General features: G+C 39.0%; 1 protein-coding gene across 1 annotated transcript; it reads left to right on the forward strand.

Moving 5' to 3' along the window:
- The first annotated feature begins 636 nt into the window (after window positions 1-636).
- Window positions 637-17,175, forward strand: SP1173 (major facilitator superfamily domain-containing protein SP1173). The gene is made up of 6 exons (XM_018102294.3): window positions 637-813; window positions 14,005-14,128; window positions 14,201-15,031; window positions 15,144-15,292; window positions 15,356-16,139; window positions 16,197-17,175. Exons 2-6 carry the CDS (start codon window positions 14,047-14,049, stop codon window positions 16,571-16,573), a joined length of 2,223 nt encoding a protein of 740 aa, XP_017957783.1. The 5' UTR covers window positions 637-813; window positions 14,005-14,046; the 3' UTR covers window positions 16,574-17,175.
- Window positions 17,176-23,461: the final 6,286 nt, after the last annotated feature.

Consider the following 23,461-nt stretch of genomic DNA (forward strand, 5'->3'; position numbering starts at 1 on the left):
AAAAAAAAGTTTCTCTTCCTTTACATAAAAAATATAAAAGGTATTTATTACGAGGGCTGATTCCATAACTGAACTCAAAATACTATCATGTATTTTCACTACCAATTGTATATATAATATATGTATATTTATATGTCCTACTAAATATGCATGTTTCATTCAGTTTTCCTTAGTAAACAATATTTATATGCAATACAATGAAAAATCTGCTGAATATTTACTAAAGTATTACAGCTATGGCAATCATTAGCAACCTCTCGCATACACATATGAGTAGATCGTCTTATAAAATGATTTAGTGTGCACAGACATGCACGGCGAATTCACAGCACCCTAAAAGCGTGCTTTGTTTTGGTATGCCATATGAAACGGTCAATGGCTCGCCGCAAAGTCTGCTACAGAATTTTCGCTCTCTCACACACACTCTCTCTCTCTCTCCCTCTCTCACTCTCTCTAGCGCTCTCTTATACAATTGAAATTCATAGCAGAGGCTAGACTTGCACAGCTGAACACGCTGCTTGCTGCTTGGTCTTCTACTAAATGTTGTTTTTGCTGTTGCTGTTGCTGTTGTGGTTGAGGTTGTGGTGGTGGTGTTGGTGTTGGTGGTGCTGCCGCTGCTGCTGGCCGCCCAGTGACAATTCGCTTGCTTCTGCTTGGCTGCTCGAGCGGCTCGTCGCTTAGTTTTCACTCGAACGGCAAAGCGTTGGCAACGCACGCGGAACGCGCACGTCTATAAAAAAAAGAGGCGAAAATTGCGAGGCGAACGTTTTGGCTTCCGCTGCCGCCAAAATCACAAAAACAAAACCGAAAAATGTAATGGGAAAAATAAAAAAAAATATATATAAAAATATATACATATAAAAAAAAAAACAAACGTTTTTTTGAAAACGCCGCGCGAGCTTTTACGTGTGTGTTGTTGTTTTTATTTTTATAGTTTTTCTGTGTTTCACTTTGGCCAATTGAAATTTTGTTTTTGGTTTTTCGAAATTTATTTTTGTAGCTTTAACGTATATCAAAATACTATGCGGTGTTTTTGGCTTTTATAGCCGCTGTTGTTGTTGTTGTTGCTCGTAGTTTTTCTTGCGTTTGCGTCTGTTGAATTCAAATATTTCAAAACGTATCACAAAAAAAAAAAAAACAGAATTTTATTCGAATACGCATTTCTTGCGACATTTGTGAAACTCGTGCGTGATTTTCAGCAGTTTGTGCTCATCAAATGAATATCGAATGCGAAACTTAATGCCATAAACAAATTCGAATTTGAAAAATTAAAAATTTTATTCAGCATATAATTGTTTAAAGTAAACAAATTGCTGCTGCTGCATATGGTGTCAAGAATTTTCCAAAATTTACCGGATGCATAAGAATTTCATTGGAAATGGATATATAAAACCTTATTTCAGCTATACAAATATTAGAATATCTAAAAAATTCATATACTTATATATTAATATGTATAAATTTTAATAGGTATATATGTTGTGTTGTTGATACCCTGTAAACTATAAGAAGCGCAATTTTCTATGTGTTGTCCAGACCTAGGCTCTATAGTAAAGCTTCTTATGAGTTATATGATCTCTTAGCTGTCTAATCTTCAAGATTGGCCTCTCCTACAGCATACACGAGCGGTATATATATAAGATTTGTGTATATTTTTGAATACATATCAGTTTGAGTCACAATCAAACCCACTTAAATATTGTGATGTCATTCTTGTTTGGCTGCGTTCGTTTTGGAATCAAATCAAGAGCGAAAACTGTAGCCAAACGGCAGCTTAGGTAGAAGACGAACCAAAACAGTTCAAGAAAAAATATAGCCCGAAAAACCCGTTTCTGTTGAGGACACGCACATAGCAAGGAACAGAGGCAAGGGCGGGGGCGGAGGCGGAGGGTAGGGCGTCAAGGATATACCATGTAGGAGCCAAACACAACTGAAAAGCAAAACAAAGCAAAAGACATGAAAATGAAGTCATCAGCTTCATTTAGAGCAGCCAAACTAGCAGCGACTGATCCAGTTAAGCAAGTACGACTGCGAGATACCCTATACATGTTGCTTGTTTGGCTTCAAGCTGATTTTCATAATAAAATTGGATGAGCCCCAGTCAGATATCCTTTATATATTTTAATATAAGCAACATTGTTTCAATAGATTCGTTGATGATCTTAAAATATTTTTAAAAATGTCCATAATATTGCAAAAAATTGACAAATTACTGGGAATGAATGAATATGAATATATAATTTATAATATGATATGATATGATCATTAAAAAAGTAGTTGATCGACTAAATTAATATTGTTGCAATTTACTTCGAATTGACTATTAGTCTAAGAATTTTGACTATTTAGACCTTCAGCATAGTATATCATATGCAAATTCATTAAGAGAACAACTCTGTAGATCTATCACGAAAGCCTTGGCTTCTTTACATATCGTTCTCCTATTTGATCTACCCTGTCAACCTTAAAGCTACAGGGCATAAAAATCAATGAAACTATATAGATATACATATATATGTATATGTATGTGTATATGGGTACCACATAAACCTATATCTACTCCTAGTTAAGTGCTTTTTACAACTCTGTCGGTTGTACGCAATGAAAAGTGCAATTTGTGTGGCGACTGACCGGCGCTAGAGCCATGGGAAAATTACTTAATGCAGCAATCCCCTCCGCCCGCTCACCTTTCACAGCTGCACCCTACAAGCGGTTGGACTGCGCCTGCCCTTCGGCGCATTTGGTTGCTGTTTTTAACATTTTCCACACCATTTGGCTGCGTAATTAAATTAGCCAAAACGAAACTCAATTGACGCAAGGATAATGCCAGCTCACACAGGCGGGGCGGTGTCGGGGGTTGTAGGCGTCTGCGGCAGCAGGTGGGAGTGAAAGAAGTGGAAATAGCGTAACCTTGGCAACTAATTGCGGAGCAGCGCTCGGGGGAGCATTAAACGCCGCGTGTGACAGCCACCAGCAGTAAATGTTCAGGACAAAAGTTACGCAAGACCCGGGAGGACAATCAATTTGATACTCTATAATCATAAATTATAGCACCCTGTCTAGTATTAGGCGAGAGAATTAATTAGTGGGCTCATATATTATGTGATAGTTTTATGTCTGTCATAGGATTAGTTAATAGATGTCATTTAATCTTATTCACATTATTTCTATCGATCTCTATTGGAAACTTCCAAGTTCTACTCAATCTTCAGTCTTAGCTATAGGGCATCTCACAGTCGTATACCTTTGATTACATCACTTTTATTTGATTTTTATAGCATTTTTATATTGCGCAGATGACGTCGACGTTGCCATCATCATCAACAATGTTTGCACGCTACACGGCTCGTCGTACCCCTAGCTTACTTAAATGCAGAATGCAAATGGGTTTCTAGGTCTTACGAATTGATGAATGAAGTCACAATTTGTGGGAAAGTGGGACAAGACAATAGAAGGGTTGTTGCACCACAGAAAGGAGAGGATTCCTTGACTTTTATACAAAGGCTAAGAAGATCGAATCCTGAATGACCTTTCATATGATGATTTATTTTCTTTTAATTGAAGATTGTATTCGGGTTTCTTTGAGAAACTCAAACAGCTTTTTTCTTTTACCCACTTCTAATGCTCAAAGACAAAGGTGGCAACAAATGGCATTATTTGAGATAGAAATTGGACGGCAATCATTTCAACCCTTCACTCAAACCCCTAAGTAGAAGCCGGCATAAAAATTCTTATACATAAGGCGTGTCGCTAATAAATAAAATAAAATCTACGCAGCAAACGTCGGGAGTAATTTTGCTAGGTATTCTAGCTATTCTCAACAATAGGCAATAGGAAAACCACCCCAGAGCCAAAAACCACCCTAATGCAACAACAACCACCCTCAAGATCGAGTTCTAAGACACCTTAGAAAATGTGTACACAAATACATATTTATGTGTACCTACAGTTACATATGTATATGTATATATTTCTTAAAGCAAGCTTGAACTTGAATTCGCAGTGAGCTGGTGGAAAGATCTCAAAAACTTGACAAACAACTTTGAGGCACAGACGGCGCGCACACAGTAGACAATTCTAACAATGGAGCCAGAGTATCGATGTGGGGGGCGTGGCGGCAGCCGCGGCTTCGCAAAGCTCAGACAATGTACAAAAAAAGAAAGAAGCGAATTAAAAATAAAAGACAAAACACAAAATACAACAAAACAGAGAATAATAATGGAATTTAAATCACAAAGAGGCGAACCAAACGCAAAGCGTTGGAGTGTATCCGCTACATATGACATCATTCCAAGTCCCATTAATGAACTAATCCAAACGAGCAACCTCTTTATTTTTGTATTTTTTTTTTGCTTTTTGGCCAAAAGTAGGCCCCAATTATGTCAGCAGCTATACAGCACTATATTTTCTGATCTTGTTTCGCATCAGATTTACTTATAATTGCCCAGCCGAAGACATCATTATTATGAACTCTCGTCTCTTGTTCGTACATCTGTTTTCACTGAGTGTGCTACACACATGTTTGCCTACTTATGGATTTATGTGGCATTATGTGTACATGTTAATAGCTTCCAAAAACAAAATCCAGTGGGGAATAGCATTCAAATATATACGAAAAATGTCTTATGGCCTAAGTAATGCCTATGTGCCCAGCATATTTTAGCATATTTGTGAAGCAGCGACGTTTCTTATCTTCATCCGCGAATCTCTGTATCCGATTTGTGGAAAGAGCTTCTAAATTTTATAGCACAACATTTTGTTGCTACGCTTTAAGCCAGGTTCTAGGAATTTCATACTAAGATGATCTTGTTTAATATGAATTTCTAATGATTTTAATAGCTTTTCATTCCATTCAAGTTTCAAGTTTCTTTAGTCTTAGTATATGAATATTTTATATAAGAAGATAGCATAAAATTCATTTTATCCTGAAATGTTGCTCTATTGATTATAATAGGGATTCTTATAAAAGTATATCTTTTAAGTAAATGTATAAAATATAAAAAAAATAAAAGAGTACAATATAGTAAAGTTTTTACTTACTTGACATCCAGAAACTTACTTTCTAGGAAGCAAAGTTCTGAAAATATAAATATAAAATGCAAAAATTAATATATATATTTCTTACAATCTAAACAGGGGGTACTGTATATATTTCTTATAAGCACTATAACAATCAAAAGTAGAGATCCTGTTGAATCTGACTTTTTCCAACAATTTTTCTTTTCTTTCCCATCAAGTTTGAATCACTTAATGTTGGAAAATTTCATGACATATTCCAATTTTACCTTTTCCAAGAATTCCACATAAATATTTGCTTTTATTTCTTACAAAATCTGTACGAGTCAGAAGTAGCTGCTGGATTACTTCATATTTCTCGATGCTAAAGATAGCCAATGTGTGCACATACATAATTCGGTCACTGTTTTGTTTTTGTTTTGGTTCATGCTTGTAATACATAATTTTTGCATTCAGCCCCATGCTAAAGAATTTGATGACTCAGAGTTCGGGCACAAATGCTGCTGCTGCTGTCACCGAGAGACAAACGGCAAGAAGAACTAAAAAAGTCTCTCGCAATGATGTGGCATCTCACTCACTCTCTCTCTCTCTGTCTCTGTCTGTGTCTCTTTCTCAGCCACTTTGTGTAACTAGGGCAAACTTTTGCGCATTCTGTTTTGATTCTATGCCTTCGAGGAGTTGTCAAGTATCAAATTGTCTGCCCTGGCAGTTAAATTGCCATCGAATTCAATGTCAGGCTGTCCGAATGTTCATAGTTAATGTGCCAGACAAATCAGCAACCATCGCATCTTCAGTTGAAGTTCGCGTCTCTGGCAGTGCTGCCAACTCTTGTGAATTATTGAGAGCATGGGCAATGTTTAAGCTGAAGCTGTGCCCGTCCACCGTTTCCTGTTTATTTGCGCTGACTGACAGTCAACGTCAAAGCCAAGTTGTAGATACAAATGTATCTCTGTATCTCATTTCTTTTTTGTAGTGAGTCAAGCCAGCTTTTGTGTTCTTCAAGCTCAAGATTGGCGTACTTAGGGGCCGGTTATGCGAATTGCATTTGTCTGCGGGCTGGCGTTGCTGTTGTTGTTGCAATCAAGTTTTAAGGCACTGCGTGACTTGGCTAAAAAGCAACTAACGTGGCCTCTTGATCGTGTCACTGCCAACGCAAACTTGGCCCGCAGTCTTGACTTTGATTTCTATTCGTCTCTGTCTGTCTCCCTAAGTGTGCGTGTGAGTGTGTGTGTGTGTGTGGTCAGTTTATATGACATCAATTGCTCATTGATTGTTTCTTCTTTAGGCAATCGGTCCATTAACAAAATGTGCCTAATTAACTGGCCAATTGAACAATTACAATTCAATCAATAACATTGCCAAAGAGTCGATACGCATTTGGGGCTACGCTCAATAGAAAGCTCCAACAAGCAGCCCACTCGCTGCTGCACTTTCGACACGTTCCAATTGCATTCCGAACGGAGGCGAATCGAGCGAGGCTATATGCTAATTGCATATATAATATATATAGTATATATATGAGTGCAACTGAATGATATCATAACTGTGAGCTCATAGCAGGTGCTACTTCACACAGAGTACCAAAGCTTGTTTTCTTACAGTTCCATTTAACAGTTTTTATGTTATCCTCAAATATTTGTGCAATTGAAATTAATTTTCATGAATCAAGCAATAAAAATTCGGCACTCTAAATAGGTTTTATGCTCGCGGCACTTAATTGCAAAAAATATCGGAATAAACATTAGAGAATTTTCTTAATTTCTATGAATTTGTGCTTGGAAATGTGTAACAGTACAATTGATAGCTCAAGTCTATGGTGCTCCATCTTATACTTATAATCTTTCTTTTACACTTCTACCTTATATTAACCTATTTGATTTTACTCTTATACTGCATAATCTGGTTTCAATCTACTGCTCTGCTCTCTGCTCTCTACTCTTATACAGTTCAAGTTTATATTATATCTTCTCTTATCTCTTACTCTTCCTCATATTCTTGCAATATTTACAATATATAATAGTAATCTGATATGATAAGCTGAAGGATCTGCTAGACTTATGATAATATCCTCCTTAAAAGTATTTCTTGTGCTCACTCTTATGCATTACAAATTGTATAGCCTTGATAATATCCTCCATATGTAAACAATCGGTCTTACTATATAGTCTAGATCACCCTGTTATTTATATTTATAAATATAGATCAGTCACCTCCACGCCCACCGCCGCCCCTTCGCCCCTCGCACACAAATATTGCGTCAAATGTGTGGCGACGCGCGTCGGAGACAGTCAAAAACGAATCCCATGATGTCATCGACACATTGGTCCACATACATATGTGGCGCACTGTGTGTCGTCTATGAGTCGTCGTCGTTGGGGTCATGCCATCAGCAAATTGAGGTCGAAATAAATTTTCGGACTGTTTAATGGCGCTGCCCACTGACCAAAATGTAAATGTCTAAATAAAAGCATTTGTTGCAATCGCATTTAACTGTTTTCTTTTGTATTTATATTGCTGTTGCTTTGTGTTTCATCTTCAAACCAGGCGATTTTCAAAGTGAAAGAATTATAAACAAAATCTGTTGAATAAAAGTGCAACAGGTGGCAGTACCTCAGATACAAAAAAAAAAAGAATATATATGTATATATATAATATGTATATATACTTGCTAATTGAATTGTTTTATTTATTGATTTACCAAACATTTATTTTTATCTAAAAGCTGTTGCCACACTGCTGAAAAGAACGCCCGCCCCCCCCAAATGAAAGATCTGTGTCTCTATGTACTACTTATATATAAAATGCGAGAACTATTTTCTATTTTCGACTGTGACAATTTGTTAGGAATTTCGCTGTGGAAACATTTATAAAATTTACAACCCGTTTGCGAGCCACCGCCCCAAAAATAATAATAAAAAAAAACTTTATCCATATGCACTTGCCCAGCTCTTGTGACCCAATTTCATTGTTGGTCATTTCATCTAATTAATTAGCCGGCAACAACAGAACACGAACCGCAATCGCAAGCCACCCTCTGCTATGCACTGTAGGTGAGAAAGAGGCGTGGTGGAGCAGCAGGCAGAAGGTGGGTGGCAGGAGGAGGGTCACAGCAACTGTTTGGCTGGGATTGCGTGAGTGCTCTAAAGGGCCGTGCTCTATACATGCACATAATTCAGGCAAACGTCAGTTTTTAGAGTGCAATGAAAGAAATGTTTGTCTAAATAGCTATTCTTGCTAGGAGAGCGAAAGAGGGTGTATAGGTTTTTGAGTAATGTTTGCGCGAGGAACAAAGATTTAGCTACATAGAATACGCATCTGTCAAACATCAATAAACATTCCAATATTGATGTTTGATAGATGATAATTCTATTCTTAAAACTAGAGACTGATATTATATATTATATTATAAATATTATATGATTAAGCTCATGTTAGCCATGGCGAATCTTATTTATCTTTTATTGTTTAATTTAAGAGCTAGTTTATTAGATTTTGATATTAGAGCTGAAAAACTTCATTGAACTACGATCAAGCAACAATATTAATTTTTTACTGGCAGATGATGTCAGACTGTCAGGTCAGGCTTGGTTTGTAATCGTTTATCAAGACGGACAATCAATCAAAGATATAATCAGTGAGATGCATACATATATAAAAATATTTATATATAGCGAGTGCTTGTCAGCAATTAGTTAGTTGTTTCAAGCAGAGAACTGATCTAACGCTACTAATCTAGATATTGTCTTAGTCTCTAGTCCCAAACTTTAGGCAGATCCTCAGTTGTAGCTATAAATACCTAAACATAGTTGGCTGACAACATTCCTAAAGGGCTTTAGAATACATTTAAGCTCGCAAATGCTTAAACCTCGTACGTATGGGCGTGTATGGGGTGTGTAAGGGTACATATGTATTTCCAAGCGTATGCATACGTGTTTTATAAGAGCCAATGTCAAATGCTTCCACAAGTTGTCAACGCCAGTGAGTCATAATTCCTACACGTAACCGATTTGTTTACCTAGCTAGGCTTTAGGTGAAGCGTATAAATTTGATTTAATACGCGAATCATTCATAAATATTAACGGAAATGAGCTTCATAAACTGGTCGATGCGGTAGGTGCTGTGTCTTATTCACTCAGTCACTAACTATTTCTCACCTTTGGCGGGTCGTTTGATTTTGTAGGTCGTTGATTCAATAAAATACCTGAATGCTACGTGCTGAATGGGTAAACAAATGCTGCCTCCAATTGGACTTCAATTCGGGCGTAAAATACAACGTAGCAAAGATATATACTATGTGTGCGTACATATATTTATAGTATATTATGACACGTTTATCGTGTATCGCATACAAAATCAAATCGAAAGATATATATCGATATTGCGTAATTTCAAATTACATTCGGCATTTGCCGGCAGCTGTTCCATCTATTTGTTTTCCTATATTCGACTGTTGCCTTGAGGCGTGACGGCGCCCATTTAAATGTCAAAGTAGCCGCCAAAATGTCAGACGGACTACGCTCCAAAAGCAACAACAATAGCAGAAACAACAACAAATAGAATAGAATGAGTAAACAAATTTGGAATCAAACAGAACAAATCAAAGTACGATTCAATTGTTTGCTTCGCATAGCATTAGCATTAGCTTTTGATTTAGTTATAGTTTACGTTTGCATTGGAATGCTATAAGTGAGTTCAACATTGAATGGCCCGAAAGGGCTGCTTGTGTATGGCTGGAAACAACTATTAGTCGATCAAGTATCGTTCAATAGATAAAACTGCTAAATGATATGGAGTAGGAGTAGGAACAGCAGGAAAATTAAGAGTAGGAGCAGAAATAGCAGTAGGAGTAAGCGTAGGAGTAGTAAAAGTAGTAGGTGTTGGTATGGGAAAACAGCAAGAAGGGGAGTAGAATTTGGAGTAGGCGTGAGTGCGAGTAAGATTAGGAGTCTTTATTACTAGTAGTAGCAGTATGTATAGGAAGAGGCATAAGAAAAGTAGTAGATATACTGCCAAAATTAGTATGACACTCATACTTGTCATACTACTTTTGGTAGTATTTATACTGATAGATAAGAAAAGTAGTAGAAATACTACCAAAAGTAGTATGACACTCATACTTGTCATACTACTTTTGGTATTATTTCTTTTCTTATAAATAATAAAGGGATCAGCAAAAGTAGGATTAGTTATACAAAGGGTAGTATAGAAAGGGAGTAGAAGCAGTACTCTGAGTAGGAGTTCGAATAGTAATAGGAAGTTGATCCAGACTTATAGAAATAGTAGTATATGTATAATAATGTATAATATGTATATACGACCTCCAGTAAAACTACTATCAATTGCCATTCAACGCACAAAAAATGTAAATTTTAAACATTTTGGTAAACAAATTAAATTAATGTATTGAAAGTTAAGGCACAAATTAAGCATAAATCTGTGGGAGATACGCTATTGTTAGATCTATTGTTAGGTCTATCTCGTGTGGGCTCAACTATAACAAATTGAAGTAACTGATGTGTGTGGTGGAAGTGATGAAAGACTTTTCAGCTAGTGTAGACGGGACGACTACGTTTAATACTCTCAATAAAAATTATTAAAAATAGGGGCGTGACATCGAATCACCAATAATCGAACTATGGCGATTTGCTATGCCCATGAAGTCAGCTGCACAGTGGAACTAGCTCTAGCATTTCACTCATTCATAAAATGTTTCGAATTGAATTGAACGTCAGTTGCATTGCATTTTTTGTTTGTTCCATTGATTTCCGTTGACACGTTACGCATAATTAAACGCTGTCTGTCTGGAGGCAAGCCCCAAAAACAACAACAACAACAACAACAAAATTTAGTGAGACAAAAAACAAGCAATTGACCCACATAGTGAACGACGAGGCGAGAGACAAAAAACAACAATATTAATAATAAACATTGCAACTGCAATTACGAAGCTACCCACAGAGGTGCGAAAAAGATGTTTGGCAATCGAACAAAACTTGCAGCTTGCAAAAAGAAGCTGTTTGAAAAGACTGCTAACAAGGGAGAGAGAGAGAGAGATAGAGAGAGAGACAGACGAGGTCTAATTGGGCTTTGCCTTTTGAACCTATCTCATAATCAAATTTCTATTTTCATTTGGGCTTGCCTAATTACGAGTGAACAGTGCGAGGCGCGGAACCGAGCTTAGATTTGCCGCTGTGTGTGTGTGCGTGCGTGTGCGTGTCTGTGTCTGTGTTTGCGTGTGCGTGTGCAATGCGTCATCATCATGTTACTTCAGTTTGTAGATTAATATTTTTCTTTTGTTTCACTGTTTTTGTTAGCTTTGTCTTTTTTTTTTTACTATAGGCGCCAGCTAGATTTTAATAGCTGTTGGTGTTTTAGCTTTGACATTGTTTAGTTAGTTTACATGTAAAAATAGCCAAACAAAGGCTAGATTTTGATAGGCCAATCATTAGCTGTAATGCTATTATATAAAGTTAGATATTTTTTTAAAATATCATTTTTAATTCATATTTGAGTTTTATTCAGACAGCTAAACCTGAACCCTTGGCTTTATGAAATACTCTGACCTACTCATTAATATTTAAAATATATTTTCTTTTAAATATATTTTCTTTTAAATCCCTCTATCTACGCTCCTCTACTCCTCTGTTTACATGTGTTGTTCGGTTCGCAGTTAAACAGTGCATCTATTCTTCACACATTATTGATTAGCTCGCGTCAGAGCATTTTACATTTAGAGTCCATAAATTCTACTTAGGTTAAACAACTTGTAAGAGCTTTGGCCTTCAAATGGCTTTCGTGTTGTTGTTGTTGTTGTTGTTTTGGTTTTTGATTTTGAGAGATCGTTTTTTAAATTTACTTTGCGTAAAGTTTTGTTTTGAAATGTTACAGATGCTTGGCGCTGGCGAGCGCGCACGCCCATCTGCCCGGCCCTCGTTATCGGCTATCGGGGCTATGGAGCTCTCTGGGGGCGTAATCCAAACGCTGTCTTTCCCAGTTTTCGGCCGGCTGGTCGCTCGGTTGGCTCCGTGCTGGTGCTGGTGGTGGTGATGTAATTACTGGCTGACAACTTTAACAACCGGTTTAAGCAATGCCCAACCGCCTGTTAAACACACTGCATAAACATTTGTACTATTCGTAAAGTTACAAATCTCGTTTGAGTTCTGCGCATTTGCATGCCAGCGGCAGCTGTAAACGAATCTTTTTATAATACCCTATAACATTTCTTTGTTTGTTTATGATGTGATTGTCCAAAGATTTCTTGGAACACAATCGTAACTTTTGGAGCTAAGAAAAAACTGTGGAAATGCTTTATAATCTACCTCATGGGAATCTTCACTTTTTGCACTCCCCTACAGCTTGTTTTACAGGGTATATGGAGCCGTACACTTGGCTGCTCAGCTCACTTTCCATTTCCACACAGCTGTCTTATTGTCGCAACACAAAGAATCAAGATCTTTCACTTAAGAGCTGCTGGAAATTGCATTCATATCAACGACAATGCAGACGACGCTTTCTACGTGGGTGCAATCCATCCATCCATCCATCCATCCAGCAATCTAATTCTCTGCATTCCAACAGCATCCTCATACTCATATGAATTATGTGATTACAAAGCAATTTGTTGGGTTTAATGCACTGTGCGGGATTACTTAGTGACTGCATTAAGCCCCATCCTAATTTCTCTGCTTTTTGTTTTGCTGCAGATGCTTATCACGTTGTCAGCAACAACAACGACAACAACAACGACAACAACAACAACAACAGCAACATACATTTTACACATTGCCAATGATTAAAGCGATAACATTGACAATTACGTTGACAGTTAATTTAAATTTATGTCTAGGGCAGCAGCCATACGCATATATTATATTCTAATTGTTGTTGCTGAAAATGCTCATCGCTATTTTACGCCGGCATAGAGTATGCTGGGGATACTTAAATATTAGAGGAGATGTGTTATGTCGTAAAAAATTTTAATAAATATTTTTTATATATAACAAGAATAGCGTATGCTTGGGTCATTAAAATATGGTATATATTTATATTATTTGATACCTTTTTCATATTCCTATGTATAAATCCCTCATAATTCTCATATTTGTCTATCCACCTATTGGTTTGGTCTATAGTAACTCGAGTTTTCTTTAGCTTTGCTTGATGGAATTTTCCTCAGGAGTTACTTAGGCAGTCAAGCTATCATATAAGTCAAAGTTTGACACAGGTTTATAATATATTGCTGAGCATTATGCAGCTGAGCATATAACTGGCATTCAGTTGAATCGTTGCACTACAATATAATTTATTAACAGTCGATTTCTCGCATATTGTAAGAGTCAGACAATCATAATCTAATCTATATCTCTATTATGTATTTTGTTTTTCTTTTCATACCATTTTCAAAGAGTATTTCAACTTTTTGTGTGCTTGGAGAAAGCTTTTCGTATTCGTAACATGTTATTATGGGCAGTGTTTCATTTCAGTTCAACGGTGCGAATTAATGTTGCTCTGGCCTATCGCCTATTGACACTTGTTTAGTTTTTGACACCCCGTTAGCATTGTCTGCAGTTATGTTAACATGTATATATGTATGTACATATACATGTACATGTTTACATGTAGAACATTGTTAAGTATTTCAATCGATGCCATGTGCGCTGGGAACTGGCACAACATTCAATTGATAGCGTTGATTAGCATTTTGAATTGTTGCATTGATGGGCCCAGGGGTATTCCTCAATAAGAAATCATAGATGACATATTTCTGAGTAGTGTATTCGCTCCGTCGTCTCAGTCTGTCTTGTGTGTGTTGTTTGTTTATCATCGACTCTAGCTGCGGTTGCATTTGGCAACATTGACACTCTGTTGAACCGCAAGGCAAGCTGCTCGGTCTGCTGTCTACTGAGAGCTGGGGACATGCTAGAGGAAATATTAGCAATTACTTTTCTGCCTATACTTAACTTGTTGTTTGTTTTTCCCTCTTTGCAGATATACACTAAACGACAGGAATAAATAGATTTTAGATTTACAATGGGCTTCAAAGGCGGAAGCAGTCCGCGCATCAACAAAACGTTGATATCGCTGAAGCTCGTCGTTTTTCTCATCATAAGCGGTAAGTGGAGAATTGAGAGAGTGTGAGAGAAAGTTGGCGATTTATTTTAATGCTCTACTCTTACTTTCGCAGGTCTCACAGCGTTGCACATTTTGCATGCGACGAAGCCGTTGCTGTTGGGTCTGAACTTCTCGGAGTACCGCACAATCACAATCACAGCTGCATTTGTTTCGATACTGGGCCCAGTGATAGCCGGTCCTTGGGCCGATCGCTTGGCTGCCCGCAATCCCAATGGATTCGGACGTACGCTGCGTCGCCTGACCGCTGTCTTTCTGCTGCTGACAGCTCTGATCTATGCCATGCTCTTCTTCGTGCCAGAGGTGGCGCGCGAACCGGCCGTTGAGCCGGACGTGAACTTTGGCTGCGATGCCAATGGCGCGTTCATATTCCAGAAGCTCTGCAGCAACGGCACCTGCCACAACTGGGAGCACAAGAAGGGCAGCGTCAAGCTGACCCACTGCACCTACAGCTGCCAGAATCCCAACTACCATGAGAACATGTATCAGTTCTGGCTAGGCGAACTGCCCACAGCGGCGCCCTCCACCGAGCAGAGCTCCGAGTTCGATTACGATCAGGATGATCTGGCGAGTGCAACCACGGAAAGGTACAGACCTAGGAGAGACGTGAACATTGCTGACTTGGCTGCAGACAGCGCCGGAGTGGAGCAGATCAGCTCGGAGGTGCTGCGCACCAAGCGCCAAGTGAAGAGCGCACCCAAGAAGGTCTATGTGGAGCCACCGCATCTATGTATAACGGAACGCAACGAGCAGGGCGAGAATATAGTGAAGCACTGCCATGTGTACACCCAGGATACGCCCAACATTGTGGTGCAGGCGGATATGGGTCCTGCCATGGACGAGCCCAAGACCAATGAAACCATCGGCTGGTGTCAATATCCACTGGGTGAGTTGGAGAGCTACAGGGGGAGACAGAGATTGTTATACAAAATTTCGTCTTTCGCTATTATTATCACTTTTATTTGAATTTTTATTAAAGTTTTCTCTTGCCTTTTCAGCGGGCATTCAGTGCAATATTCCACCACAGCAGGTGAAATACATGAAGGATCTGACAAATGGCACCGAGTGCAAGCCCATCATTGAGTGCATGATTGTGGATGCATACGACGGCAAGGACAGTGTTCTAGCCGACAGCGAATGCATCACGGTAAGCTGAGAGACTTTCATTCAGGATTTAATCAATTTAAACTCATCAATATTCCATTTATAGACCACTGGCAATGTGGACGATACTCTGATTGGCTATCTGATCATTCGCCTGCTGGGCGATGTCTTCGCCTTGGCTGCCCTGACCCTGCTCAACACGGCGATCGTGATTGCAGTGCGTGAAACGTCGGAGGGTCGCGGCGAGGTCTGCCGCCAGTATGTGTGGGGTGCCATTGGCTATGTGATACTCTTCTCGCCGCTGGACTTGCTCTTCAAGGAGCATCAGCCCAATCATGATGCCGCTCTGGCTGCCCTGATCATATTGATCGTCTGCTTTGTGCTCGGCGCCGTGGTGCTGCTGAGCGCCTCTCAAATGCCGCTCAGTCCACCCGAGTGGTGGTGGCACACCAAGACCGGCATGCTGGTGGTGCCCATGTCCGCCATTCGTCGCTATAGTCCCGAAATTGCGGTGCTCACGCTGGTGGCCATCCTCTTCGGCACCTTCTGGAGCAGCGTGCACAGCTTTCTCTTCTGGACCTTCACGGACGTCAATGCCATTTGCTACTCGGGCATTATTCTGATCTTGGTGCTGTTCTTCAATGTGGACAAGTTTATCGAGTATTGTGGACACTCGAACATCTTCATTGCCGGCTTTGCCATCTTTGTCATCCGCTTCACGGCACTCAGCGATGCTCAGACCAATTGGCTAACTGTCGTCATGGAGACCATCGAGCCCGCTGTCATTGGCCTGATCTGGATTACGATCATACTATATATGCGACACGCTATGCCACGCAAGCTGACCGCAACGGGGCAGGCCATCGCTGTGCTGGCCTTCTTTGGTTTAGGTGAGTCTTCAGAGATGCTATTTCCACATATATACTAATCCTTCATCTCTCTTCCAGGCAAGGGCTTTGGCGCCTTGATTGGCCTGGCTCGCGAGGAGAAGCATCCGAAGCTGCCCTACTGGACCTGCACCTACCAATGGCTGGCCGTCGTGGCCTGCATCATAGCCTTCGTCTACTTTGTGATCTACAATCTGATATTGGCACCACGTTGCACCGCCAAGCCGCAGCATTCGGAGGAGCTGATCTCGGGCTCGGCGTCGCAGAACTTTGGCACAAACGGAACCGCCAGCAATGGCAATGGGGCCGGCAATGGTGCTGGCATTGGTCCAGGTGCTGGGGCCGCTCTCAATGGCAATGGCAATGCCAATGGCAGCTACTCACCGCTGAGGGTCTACCACAACGAGCGGGGGAAGAAGGGTCAATTTAGATACTAAATAGTTTACAAAGGCAATGCGATTCGATTCGCAGCAGCGAAAAGCGTTTTTCGATTTAATTTTTAATTGTGTATGGCGCACATATTTTACTCCACTTCATGGGGATATTTTTGCTAAGTGTATACACTGAGAAGAACAAAAACAAAAACGAAAACCTGGAGCAACAAGTGAGCTCCCTTTTAATATATATAGAACTTCTTTAATTTGTTATTTAATGCAAACTAAGCGTGTTCGTAATATTAATTTTTATGTCTAAACAAACAATTATTTAGAATGAAAGCTGCCGCCCCGCCCTGAACCGCCCGACCCGCCTTTCTACCGCCCTCCGCACACGCTCTGTCTGATATGAAGAGCTAATTCTGATGAGGTTTCACACTGAAGGCGAACCACAATTCAAATCAAACCTTTGCGTGATTTTACTAAGCATACGAATTGCATACAAATACATATACATATATACCGCATAAATACATACATACACACATGAATGTGAACAATAATAAGAAACAGAAATGTAATTATACCAAAATAAAATTAATGATAATTTTATGTTTTGCAATTAAGTGAAATAATCATAATGGAGTTTTCTTTTGCGATTGTGATTTAAATGCCGCTGCTTCCGTTGAGTAGTCGTAGTCTTATGTGTGACAAGTTGGGGTCAAGTTAGAAAAGATAATATTTAATGTGAGGTTTTCAGATGAAAGTAACTTGAAAAGTTTTGGATTTAAATTTATTACGAATAGAGCTTTGGGATACTCATACGAATATTCACATTCTATTCTACACACTTCCACCACTTTGGCATACACCCTATAAATAGGGAAAGTACCGAACTTTCCACACAGAAGCTCTTCAAAGCCCTCAAAAGCAGGCCATAAAACACACTCTCCCGCAGCTTAGCTTTAGCAGCAACCAATTAGCAAAGACAACAACCAAGATAAAAAGCTCTCAGTGAGGTCTCGCATTCATAACAGCTCTTTGGCACATTCACAATTTATGAATGAGATTTACTCAGCACTTGGCCGGCTCTATTCCGCAGGGGGACATCGAGACAGCGCAGTTGGCAAACGATTGCCATTTGACCCTATAATATATGTTGGCTAATAGCTAAAGAGACAAGAGCAGAGCAGCAACTCGATATTGTGCTATGGCTATAATGCGGCTCAGCAGAGACTACCACTAAATGATAGTAAATAAACACAAACCCATACACTCACAGACACACACACATGCATACATACACTCTCTTATATTCACACTAGTTTATTCACGTAAAAAGTGCGGATTTTATGTTGCATTCCCATACATGGAGCGCAGCAAATTTTGCTTTAGCTTGGCTTGGCTGCTTCTTAAAACTGTCTAGCAGTCTTTCGTTGACATTATATGCACACATCCACACACATGCATATATAAGTACTCTTTGTGTGCGTTGAAGTGACAGTAAGCCACTTAAGACAGCGCGCATTTTATTAGTTCCTTTATTGATATTTTCACAGCAACACAATTATGAGTGCCTGCATGAGTAAGTGTGAGTGTGTACGTGTGCGTGGGTGTACGTGTAATGAGTGTTTGCGTGTGTCAAGTCAGCTTAATCATCTACAAGCTATATATAGCTATATCATCATTGAGCCCATAAATGAAGCAAAAATAATTTTAGCAAGTAAATATCATGTTAGTTTTTATATGGTTATACAAAAATATAGGCCATAATCAATTCAAAAAATATTTTAAAAATTTATTGGTACGACGAGCTAAACTAGTATTAAATCTATGCTCAAAATTCTTTACTTAATATTTATTTAATTTTATCCAGAAATCCCTCATTTAACTAGTAAAGTCAAAGTTCTTTCTATAATATATAAAAATAATTTAAAATAATATTAACTGCTTTTTATAACTCCTATGTCAAAAATGGAAAAAAAATTTTTAACTGAAATAAAATCCTCCTTAGTAAATAAATTAACCCCGAGCAGTTTTGCCAGCGTTACTGAGTACCACATGTCGTATGCATAATAAACCAAAGCCGCAACATTTATATAGATTTCTGTTTGGATTTTGTGTTAAGGGTTAGAGCTAAGGCCTGGTGTGCGTGTGTGTGTGGGTTGCCAGTCAAAGTCTTGGCAATTAGGCAAGAGCTGTGGTGCAAACAAAAAAAATTGTGACTGGCTGAAAAAGTAGCAGGAAACGGGAGATGGAGCAGAAGCTCTCCATTTTGCGTGCTGGGTAGACAGTGAAATTATTATCACTTGGCACCTAACAGAGACGGCCAGAAGAGGGGCGCGACGAGTCAGAGAGAGGGAGAGAGTGAGAGAGAGAGAGAGCGGTATGTAGCTGAGCCCGACCAGAAACAGGAACAGGAACAGTCGAAGCGTTGCTGCATTTTGTGAGCGCTTTTGCCCCTATGAAAAATAGCTGTAATTTGCACAGCATAAAAATATAGGAATATGCAGTCAAGGGTGAGGGAGGTGGAGATGGCTTGGAGCCTGTTGGCGACATACTCACACACACACACACACACGCACACACAGTGCTAACCATAAGTTAACTGAGATCCACACAACCACATGGCCACATGGTTCCATATGCAGGCGACAGTAACCGGCTAAGGCGGCGGCAGGGTGAGAATAGAATGGGCGTGGGGAAGAAGGGTGGGTGGGGGTGGTTTGATGAGTGGTTGGGCTGGCTTGGAGGTTGCGTCGGCTGCAAAGCACTTGTGAAAAATAACTTTGCACATCGTTGGATTTGGTGTGCAATTTTCTCGTTCTTCTGCATCGTCGCCAATCCCCTCCGTGCCCCGTCCCACCACTCGCCGCCCCTGCCATCCAGCCAGAGCGCTTACTTTTAATTTTGTTTGTAAAGAAAACTCATTTTCATCATTTTGAAGTTGCAACTGCGCTTGTCTTTTGTAAGGCGCTGCTCCTGCTCATGCTGCTCCTGCTTCTGCTGCTGCTGCTTCTGCTTGCAAGGAAGAACACAAAAAAATTCGAGAAAAAAAAACATGAGCTACGAGTGAAATACTCTCTGAAAACTGCCGCTTCATGTAATTATTTTGATCATTTGCATGGCTGCCACAGAGCCCGCAACATGCAACATGCAACATGCTAACGACTTTGTTCTGCCATCTCTTGCAAACAAAAAGAAAACATATTTTTCCTGTTAAAGCTGAGGCCGTAATTCGTTTCCCCCTTAACTTTAATACAGTTCAATTGTATGCGAAGTAGTAAACGTTTCTGTTAACTGTTTTAATTTCTTCTTTCGATGCAGAAATTTCGCATGTTAAGCATGCGAAGTAAGTGGTTTGCGAGGAGCTGAGACAATTGGTATGTGCGCTTACTTTTATATAGAGTAGAGTAAGTGGAATAAGAAGAATTTTCTTCTTCAATTCAGTTCAGTTCTCTATGGGCATGTGGGAGTATATATATGTATGTGTATTACATGCACGATATATTACACGTAAATATAGTAATTTTTACTAACTATAAACTACTATATTACAGATCCTTTAGTATGTCTTATAATACCTGTTTACTTCTAGCAAAAGTTAGCCATTTCTGGCCTTCAATAATACAAAGGTATATTAAAATATTTTAATTTTATTCAACATATAATTTTCTCTCTCGAATTAAATGAAGGCCTTCTTCTTCACATTAGCATTTCTTTCATTAATCTCATTATAAATTTCACATTTCAGTTTTATTAAAATAAATATATATAAACAAAAAAGTTGCTCATATTCTTCTACATTATTATTAGCCCCTGCCTAAAACATATTTTTCCGCTCGTTTAGTTTGCCCTTGGCGAACTCTCACACCTCACTGAAGGTCATTTCAAAGCTATGCAAATTTCATTGCTATGATCTATTGTGAGTCGAGCTGGGGATGTGGCCCCCAGCCATTGACCTTTTCTTTTCGAACTAATTTTTGGTTGGGCACAGGCCTGCTCCACTATGGAATCGCTCTATGCTGTTCTCTGTTTTGCTTTTGCTATCATTTCAGCATTTTTTTTTTCCATTAAATTCAACGCACAGCGCTCTCGGCAGGCAGGTAACAGTCGTTGACAGCAGCGCCACGCCCCCACGGAAGTCCTTTGTTTTAAGGCGTAAAACTTTGCTAATTACTGAGAAAATTTTCACAATGTTCCAAGTTGAACGTAGTTTTCTCTTTTTTTTTTCATTTCGTATTTCGTTTGCTGTTACACAATTTTTTTTTAGGCACTGTTTGTTTTAGTTGCAAATAGGGGAACGTAGGGGCCAAATGTGAGGACCCCTATAATGAGAGATACATATATTGTGTATGTGCATGTGTGTGTGTATATATTTGTATAGCTCTGTGTAAAGTGCTTAAGCACTGAGCAAGTGTACGACTTCAATAAAAGGCCTCGATTCGTTAATTGAAAGGCGAAACATCAGGACAAATAAGCTGCTCTTACATTACCAAATTAATGAAAGGGCAAAAGATACACAGAAAGACAGAAAGAGTGAATGCACCTCTTTCCCTCTCTCTCACTCTATATTCATATATATATGTTTCATAATTTGTAAAAATGAATTCGGTAAACATGTTTGCCTCGCTGCCAATTAAGCAGCTTGGCAGTTAAATCAAGCAGCAATTAATTGACAGTGCGTATACTTAATAAAAATGATGAAAATACATTTGGCATCAACTGTGTCGCTGAAATTGAAGTTTGGTCTTGGCACGACTTTCACATTCAAGAATCTCTATATATACATATTTAATTAAAGAGCTGCTCCATAATTGTTTTCAAGCACTTTAAAACTTTAATGCAAGTTGGGGTTTTGTGTAAGCGTTGCGCATACGCCGCGTTGTGCGCGGTCAGCAGACGCAGCGACGCTTCCTTATTAGCTGCCGCTGCTGCTGCTGCCGCTGCTGCTGCCCAGCCTCAAGTTTTTTGCTTGTTCGTGCAGTTTTCACATCGTCAAAGGATAAGCTATACATAGCCCAAGGGGAAATCTGTATTTGTGCTAGTGTGTGTGTGTGAGTGGGCGTATGGGCGTGGCTGGTACGTCGCTTGCATTCAAAAGCGCACAAATCGCATTTTCTTGAGAGAAAATGTTGCTTCATTTGTGCAGATCGTCGAATTGTGTAGAAAAATGTTTGAAAGGAATTCACTCTGTATGTGTGTGTGTGTGTGTGTGTGCACATAGCTAGCTAGCGCAAAAGCTAAAGGATGACGGCTGCAGGCAGCCACTGGTACGAGGTAAATTGCATGTGCAAAATTAAATAAAAGTGGAAAGCCATAAATGCAATTTGGCTGCAACTGCAACTGCAAGAAACCTTTTGAGCATTGATAAAATCGACATCAATTGATTTCAGACATTGTTTAGATATAGCCACGGATAATGCATAATGGGAAGAAATGCCAAGGATATTTTGTACAATATAATCTGCAAGTTGCAGAGCTCATCTCAGAGCTGCACCAAAGGATTTAGATTCACTTAATGCTTACATTATAGCTAATTATGATTTCATTTAATTTTCAATTGACTTCTTGTGGCTCGCTTCCACATAACTTTCACCACTCATATATTAATAATATCCAGCTATCCAGGTATGTATGTACGCCAGCAAGCAGCTAACAGATCAACTAACCACGACAACAGCAACAACAGCAACAACTCAATTTAAGCTGGTCAATAGCCAATTGCGAAAAGCGAGCAATCATTGCAGCTCTTAATACCCTAGAAGTGGTTAATCATAGGGTGGTTAGGGTTGTTATGGGATGAAGTTGCTCAGCAAGGGCACACAGGATGAGAGTGATATTATATAGAATCCAAGACAAACAACAATTCATTTTTGAATAATAAAAATAAAATAAAATAAAAAATATGACAAAAATATAATTTATATAAGCTTCACCTAAGAAATACAACAATAAATTAAAATAAAATTTAATAACTCATTTTTTATATTTAATTCAGCAATAATGCCTTCGATGATACAAAAAAAAAAAAAAATAAAAATAAATAAATAAATTAATAAATAGTAATAGAAAAAAATACAGGTATGTTTATTTATTTTTTATTTATTTTTTTCGCATATGCTTTGTATTTTTATACCCTGAACCCATTGAAAATGGGAAATCAGGATATAATGGTTTTGTTGTTTCTTCTCTTTTGTTTAATAATAATTTTGATATACTTTTAATTTCATTTCAACAAGAATTCAAGCCCCTCATTCATCGCAGCAATTCAAAAATATGTTGTCCACAATATTTGCTGAATATCTACCATTCGAGTTGATGAAATCTTCTCCAGCTTCAGCTTTAGCTCTCGCTGTGAATGGCATTCGTTTACATACCTAAAATATTCGTATATGTGGCAAGTAGAGCTTATTTATAAATCATTTGATTGTCGGATTTTATTTGCAGTCGGACGAACGTTGAGCATTGGACTTTCTACTATATTCGATAAGCTGCTTACCGGAACTTGTAATGCTGTAAATTTAGTTTTCCGGCCGCAAAACAGAACAGAAGAGCCAAACGCTAACGCCACAGCCAACAGCAAACAACGCTAGAATTGCTGCAGCCAATGGGCCAGCGGGCGTACAGCATTTTGTGGCGGAAAACTTTAGCTAGCATTGCCAGCGAATATAGCAGCATAATATGATGCAACCACCTTTGTTGTAAGGTAAGCAAAAAGTTTGTTTGGGCCAACCGCAACTCAGGCGAAACCTGCGACCGATTTGCTAAATGCGACATACACAAATTTTCCACAACATTTTGGCAAGTTAAAATGCAGGAAAGAAAGTAGAGAATAGTGAATACTCTTCAAGTTAAGCAAAGGCGAATGTGTATAGAAAATGGTGATTAAGATTAAAAACAATTAATGATAGTTGCCATTTAAGATAGGCTCAAGAGGCAGCAGCAGAA

The sequence above is a fragment of the Drosophila navojoa genome, chromosome 4, assembly GCF_054131105.1.
Source record: "Drosophila navojoa isolate 15081-1374.11 chromosome 4, UAZ_NAV_1.0, whole genome shotgun sequence".
NCBI classification, from domain to species: domain Eukaryota; kingdom Metazoa; phylum Arthropoda; class Insecta; order Diptera; family Drosophilidae; genus Drosophila; species Drosophila navojoa.